Genomic DNA, 7,302 nt, shown 5'->3' on the forward strand with positions numbered 1-7,302 from the left:
ACACACACACACACACACTTAATCTGTATCTTCTGCTTCCAAAGCTTCAGTTAAGTCTTACTTGCGAGCATCATTACATCAACTGGAAAAAATGTTGATGTCTTGTCCATCGTCGGACACAAATCCCTGCGATTCAGACGTATTGGGATCTTTGGAAAGTTTAACGTCCAGACAGTTGTTGTATGAATCTTTATTTATGCCGTTCTATTGGAATTTAATTTAATCTATAAGCTCTCAGTAATGTTACATGAATTGATTTGGACCCTTGTTCTTTGTCCTGCTGCTAATTCTTCAGGGGTTGTAAACAGGAAGTGTAATTACACTGTGGGCTTGAACTTGAGCCCCGTTCATTTGTGTTGGATCGGACCACACAGGAACCATTAGAAGTATGTTGAATTAAAGCTGTTAGCACTTCCTGTTTGCAGTGAACGGACAATTATCACCAGAGGACAAATCAGAAACGCGTTCTCAGGTTCCAGGCAGCATCTTTTCTCTGTTACTTGTCGGTGGCTGTATCGGTTTATCCGTAACGAACATCAGATGATGATATCCTCTGAAAGTGCGAGCTGCAGCGGATCTAAAAATATGTCCTGCTGTGTCATGTCTCTGAGTTATGACTCAAAGCAGCCACAGACGGCAGCTTCGTGTTTTCTTTAACCGCCACATGAACTGGATTTGTTCAGACGATGATCTCAGAAACATTCGGGTCAGCTGACGTTAGAAGAGCTGGATCAATCGCGCACCGTTGTGTTTCAGGGAGTGGAGCTCGCACACACGGTGAGCCATTAGCGGTCGGCTCCGCCGGGCCTGCCGGTACTTAATGTGCTCTGGAAATCATCACGCCCAATGAAACCACTTCCTCCTCCTTTGTTGTTGCTACATGAAGTTGTAACAGCTGTAAACCTTTCAGCAGCCCGACTCCAGTCCAGTGTGCAACATCCAGGAGGATCTGTTCCTGAAATATAATATAATATAATATAATATAATATAATATAATATAACATTTATATGTACAGCTTTATAGGGAGTCCACCATGTATCTACAACCAGACACTGGCTTTACATCGGGCCGTGCTCGCAAAGGGAAGATAGTAAGTAAGCAAGCAAGCAAGCAAGCAAGTACTTGTTGACAGAGAGATCCAAAGTGCTTTCCAAACAATAAATAAACATAACAACACATGAAAACAAACAAAGGAAGATAAAACAAAAGGGAGGGATAAATTAAAAGAGACGACAGATGAGAAAGACAAACAAGGAGATCTATAAAGATGAAGCGATGACTAGATGCTATAAAACAAGAAATATATTTTAAAACTTAGTTCTTCTGTGTTTGTTTGGTTGAGTCATATGACATTTGACACCTTCATACGCCTGTAACTGTGTTCAGTTCAGCGTCTGACTGCTCCGGTTTCTCTCCGGTCTGTGGATCCGTTATTGTAGCAGTGCAGAGTTGTGTTACCGTATCTCAATCCACGTGTGTGTAGACAAATCTGTGAATATGCGTCTTGTCTTTTGCTTCTACTCACGTCTTTCCATCGACTTTCAAAAACACCTTTTAGTCAATTAATTAATCAGTTATAGAAAAAAATAACATTTTCATACTAGATGAACCTTTCAGACAAACATTTACTAGTTTCAGCTTCTGAAATGTGAATATTTGGTGCTTTTACTGATGTTATCTGACATTTATTGGCCAAACAATCAATCAAGAAAACAACTGAGGCATAAATCAGTAATGAAAGTAATAATTAGCTGCAGTTCTAATGAATAAAGCGATCTGACTACATGTTTACGTCTTGAGATAAGAGACTGCTATCATCCACTTGCTGTCCATATGTCCACACTGATAGCAGCATCCATTAAGTCATAAAGGAAGAACCGCATGGCCTCAGGCTTTCATACAGGGTTATTAGTAGTTCAGTATGTAACGCTCCTGTATTTCCAGCGTAAAGCACTTTAAGATAAAAGCATCCAGCAAATAACATCGTCGCTCCCCTCCGGGCACCGGGCCGCCCGCTCGTCCTCTCGTCCTCTTTCTGGACATTTTTAGATGGGACGGCTCATTGTTGCAGAGCTAGTTGTGTCAGTGGAGGAGAAAATTACAGACAGCTTTCACTCTGTGTGTGTGTGTGTGTGTGGTTAAGTCAGAGAGGGCTGATAAAGGTTTGCAGCGGCAGCAGTAAGGCGATGAATCACAGCCGCCTTCTGAAGAGGGTTCCTCGTTGGTTATCTCTCTGCTGAGGCACAGACAGTAAAATGTGTCCTTGCAGTGGACCATAAACTGTCGGTCTGTCCAGCCACGTGACGCAACCTCCGCTGGCCCCGGCTCTCGTAGTTCAGCACGGGTTAATGACTGACTGTGAGATACTTCAAACAGTAACGGGACCTTTTGGTTTCCTTCCAGCCGCTGCTGAAACGTCCCAACGTTTGGCTGCTGGACGGAGTGTACATTTACAGTAACCCTCATTGATTTCTTATCCAGTGGAAGAAGACACTGATTGACACCGGCTGTCTAAAGTAAACACAGTACACACCCAGGTTGGCCTGATGAGGGACTATTAAGTGTTACACTCTCCACCCACTGTGTGCACAAGCGTAATGAAACCCTACAGAGAGGCTCTGCGTTAAATGGTTAAGAGATTCAACCACTGAGAGAGTCAGGTTTACGTAATATTCATGTAGGTAAATACAATCAGACCTTTATCATTTAAACTCTACAAACCAGTTCTCTGTGTGAAAGGCAACATGAGGCTGTCATTAACTGTTAAACGAACTTCTGCCTGTCATTAGTGCGCAATGTGGTGAAAATAAAAATCATATTACAATTATTTTCACTCGTGATCAGTGGGAATGATCATTTTTGCATTAAAATGTTGATGATGTTGAGGTCTGAAGAACCAAACAAACATATTTTCTTACATCTGAAGAACAGTATTTTATAGGTCAGGGCGTCTCTGCAGCTCTTCATTATAATGCTGTTTAGATATTGCACCATATTACGATATGGATATTATTTTTGATTAATCGTGCAGCTTTACTGCCAATTTACCAGCCTAATTTGTTATTTTGTTAACACTATATTTATCTAAACAGTGAAGAATAAAAAATTAAATGAGAAGTTGAAAAAAGTATAAAAAAAAAGAAACCCCCAAAATATAAAAACATACATAAGACATGCTGAATGTCTAAATCTCGGGCTGGACTACCACTGCCTTTATATTAAAATGCAAATATTATGAATTAAAAATCTTAAAAGAACATAAAAGAACAATAATTCCCAGATGCTCAGCAGGGATTCCTGGCAGCGAGGTCGACTTGGTCCCGTGAGGTTTGCGTTACACTGACGGAAACCTCTGATAACTGGAGGAAGGTAAAAATATCACTGAAGCATTTAGTTTATTTCAGATGCTGACCAAGAAGTGCAACACGACAGTTTTATCCGGCGACTCATCGGTTCAGAAATGTTTTGAAAGGCTCAGCAGGAGTTGCCGGTCGGCGCTGTGAGAGGTTAAACGCCGCAGCAGGAAGCCAACTGTCAGTCTGGGTCAATAAAGAAACGACCGCTGTGACCTCTTGTGTTTGAGTCCAGAGTTCACTGCCATGTTGAAGGCGCTGATTTCCTGTTTCCTGTCAACACTTCAACTTCCTGCGTCCATCAGCAGAAAATGCACTGATAAATATCTCCGCAACAGAAGTTACCTGATAAAGATTTATTATTCAAATGCAATTTCCAAGAAATGTTGACGATTGAATGAAGTTTAACTGTATTTGAATGAAACTACAAGATCAGCCGATGCAGTTTTGGACGAATATTCGCTCTTTAATCTGGTTTACAATGGTGGTATGAGTTTAAAATAACAAATTAATGTCAATAAACAGATCAAAAAGATGCTGAAACAACGACATCATGACGCTAAGTTGTAAAGAAAGTCTGTATTCATACTTTGTCGGTCCGTCGGTAAAAACACCTTTTAAAATGCTTGTTGTCTGAATGGAGTTTGGTGTAATTTTATTTGTCGGTTGGGAACAGTAAACAGTAACCGTCTGTCTCTCTCTTTGTTTTTCCTCCAGGACGTCATCGTTGGCTTCCTGTACAGCATCCTGATCTTGATCTTCTTCCTGCCGGTGTTGGACCTGATCGACAGCTTCAACCTGACCTGCCGCTACGCCCCGCTCATGATCGTCTCCCTCCACCTGGGCCTGGGCCTCTTCTCCTTCAACCTGGACACCTGGAGCACCTCCCGGGGCGACACCGCTCAGATCCTGGGCACGGGCGCCGGCATAGCCCTGGCCTCCCACGTCAACCACCTCCTGGGCCTGATGCCCGACCCGACGCCGGACCAGCTCCCGCTCACCATGCCCGCCCTCAACGCTCGCCTGGTGGCCGTGGCCCTGCTGCGCCTCGTCCTGGGCGTGCTGGTGCTGGTGGCCACGCGGGCGCTGATGAAGGCCCTCACCATCCCGCTGGTGTGCCGGGTGTTCGGCGTGCCCAGCGCAGACGTGAGGAAGGCCAGGCAGCACATGGAGGTGGAGCTCCCCTACCGCTACATCGTGTACGGCATGGTGGGCTTCAACGTGCTCTTCCTCGTCCCGCTGCTCTTCAGCTACGCTCAGTTCTCCTGACTGGATGAAGTGACCCTCCAGATCTGATCTGGATGCTGTTAGTTTCCCCCCTTCGTTGGCTCCGGTCGGCTCAGGCTGAACCGGGAGCAGCTCTCCTGACAATCTGCTCAATTTGGCCTCGACTGTTATGAGTGGCGAGTGATATCTCTCTGTTCTTTTTAGATTTATTTAAAATCAAATGGCTCCTCCTGGTCGCACTGAGCCAAACATGCACTCCTCCTCTCAGCTTAATTCATATTAGAGAGCAAAAAGCTTTTCCCACAGTGGAAGACTGAAAACGCCACTGACCGCTACTGATAAATTACTGTGTCTTAGTATTTACATTTATATTAATGCTAGAGTTGTTATTAAGAGTTCAGACAAAGAACCACACTCGAAGGGACATTGTGTCTCCTCGGTGAATCCACAAACAACAAACGATTAATAAAATGTCAGACGATAATTCAAAATGTTTAAAAATGAAAAGCGAAATGAAGATGAAATGTTTGTTCACTCTTTGTGTGGTTCTTTGTCGGGAAGCTTCTTAATATTAATGTTTGATCTTCCTCTCGTCTGTCTCACCTCTCGAAGCAATAAGATCCTTTTTTTAATTTTACACTTCCTTATCGTTGTATCGGAGTCACCTTTGACCCCCCTGTGGAGTGGACATTCCTGTGTTTTTAAACGTATAAAATAGACCGACGCGCAGAAGAAATCGTATCGTTTTCGAAGCGTTTGTTTGAAGGTCGTCTAAAGGGCTCTTCCCACTCTTTCTGCTCTGCTTCCGTCTTTATTCAGACGGATTAAGGTCTCTTCTCTCGCTCTGAGATCGATGGCGACAACCGGGCACAAACTGTACGACCCAGAAGAAAGGAAGCTTCATTCTTGTTTGGGAAACGTACAGAGACGTTTTTTGTTTTTTTTAAATAGTTGTCAGGATTTGTCCACTTGGCTCAGCATTTTCCTTTTTTTGAACACTGTAAAACTGACTTCCTGTTAGAGATGCTCCTGATGGCACGCAGCCACTTCCTGTGCAGAGGAGAGTTGCTGGTGTCAGGAGGGCGGCGGCGGCGGAGATAACGGCGCTCTCAGGAGAGAGGACGCGTGGAGCGCCGGCAGCCGAGAGACCAGAGGGAGGTCGGGATGATGAAGGGAGGACACAGCTCAGGCAAAACATACATATATATATATTTGAAACAATACAGTTTTATAGCCTTCTTCACGGGCCTCAGATTTATAAGAACAAGTTGTTATATTTCTCATTTTAGAATAAACTCAAAGAAAAGTAGCATTTCAAGAACAATGTAAATTGAATATATTGTAATAGGTGAAAGTCATAAATCATATGCTCATAAAGTTACTATCTTAGAGGTCCAGTGTGGAGGATTTAGTGACATCCAGACGTGTGGTGGCAGATTGCAACTGCCTCGCTTCACCCTCTCCTTCCAGTCGGGAGCAGAGAAACTACGGCGTATACTCAGTTCCTGACAATAGATCCTGTCACACACTGGACCTTTAAAATACTCTGTTTTTTTCTCATATAATTACAATTTTATTCTTGAAACACTTGAAAATCTTGAAAAATCTTGTAATTTTATTCTCAAATTCAGTGTTTTTGACAATCTGACAACAGCTCAGTTTGTGTTTTCATGGTCAGGGTTTCAAAAGGATCTGATCTGAGCGGTTCTGGTCCAGTTCTAATACCTGAATTTGGATATCTACTGATACCGCCTAGTTAACACAACTTCCACCCCTCTGAATCTTTGCTTTACACACATTACAAGTCTTTGCTCTTCTGTGTTTAAAGACTAAAATATTTCAGCCAGCTGCTCCTCGCTCAGATGCAGACTGGATTCATGGTCCAGCACCTGGACTGGAACTGAAACTGGGAAACAAAAACATACGGGGACTACTGGATATCTGTGTGCAACGGTTTTATTTTAGAAATGAATGAATTCGCTAATTCAGTTTTTTGATATTTATCGGCAAACCTATACGCCGACGATCGTCTGTTATATCGACAGGTTGGACACGCTGGAAAAAGTTGGTGTTGAGCTTTTATTTAAACTGTTTTGATTAATTCTGGCCTCAATCGTCCTCCGAAACGTCTCCATTAGATCAGATTGTCCCTCGCTGTGCAGGTGGTCCACCAGCTGACTCTCTGATGGCGGATTATTTTTAGTTTTTAGGCCTCAAACATTTCACTGTCCGCCGTCCGTGCTCAGTCTCCTCGAGGCAATAATGACTGAACATCTGGACCGATGTTTCATTCGCACATTCCTCCTCGTGTTTCTCCACCGCGGCGGTTGTGGCTGAAGTGCCTTGCTCGAGGGCACTGTTGTTGTTATTTTGTTTTAAACCAGCTGGCGGAGGGTTCAGGTGCTGCTGCCCCCTGCTGGTGACCTTTCACCTCTGAACTGAAGTCCAACAGAAAGTCCTGCGGGCAGCAGGTGGAGCAGGAAGCAGCGTTTCCAGCTGACTTGTTGTATGTTGTTGTATCCGGTACTGTTCTCATATGAATGCACTGTTCCCAGAATGCACTGTTTCCACCCCCGGGCCGGGCAGAGGAGGTGACATTGGTCCTGAATGTGAATCTGAGGTTGTTTATCTTCCTGTAGAGCTGTGAAGGTTGTGAGCAGCGACTGCAGTCAGACAGTTTGGATTCTGCTGTTTAATTTCTGTTTTTTGTGTTTAAAATCA

General features: G+C 43.7%; 1 protein-coding gene across 1 annotated transcript; it reads left to right on the forward strand.

Moving 5' to 3' along the window:
• The first annotated feature begins 3,907 nt into the window (after positions 1–3,907).
• LOC118336866 (sphingosine-1-phosphate phosphatase 1-like) lies at positions 3,908–7,296 on the forward strand. Its single transcript, XM_035673624.1, has 2 exons — positions 3,908–3,920; positions 4,031–7,296. The coding sequence occupies exons 1-2, from the start codon at positions 3,908–3,910 to the stop codon at positions 4,621–4,623; spliced, it is 606 nt and encodes a 201-aa protein (XP_035529517.1). The 3' UTR covers positions 4,624–7,296.
• The last annotated feature ends 6 nt before the right edge of the window (positions 7,297–7,302 follow it).

This window comes from Morone saxatilis, unplaced genomic scaffold, assembly GCF_004916995.1.
Source record: "Morone saxatilis isolate NCDOM2014 unplaced genomic scaffold, NCSU_SB_2.0 Contig3, whole genome shotgun sequence".
Taxonomy (NCBI): Eukaryota; Metazoa; Chordata; class Actinopteri; family Moronidae; genus Morone; species Morone saxatilis.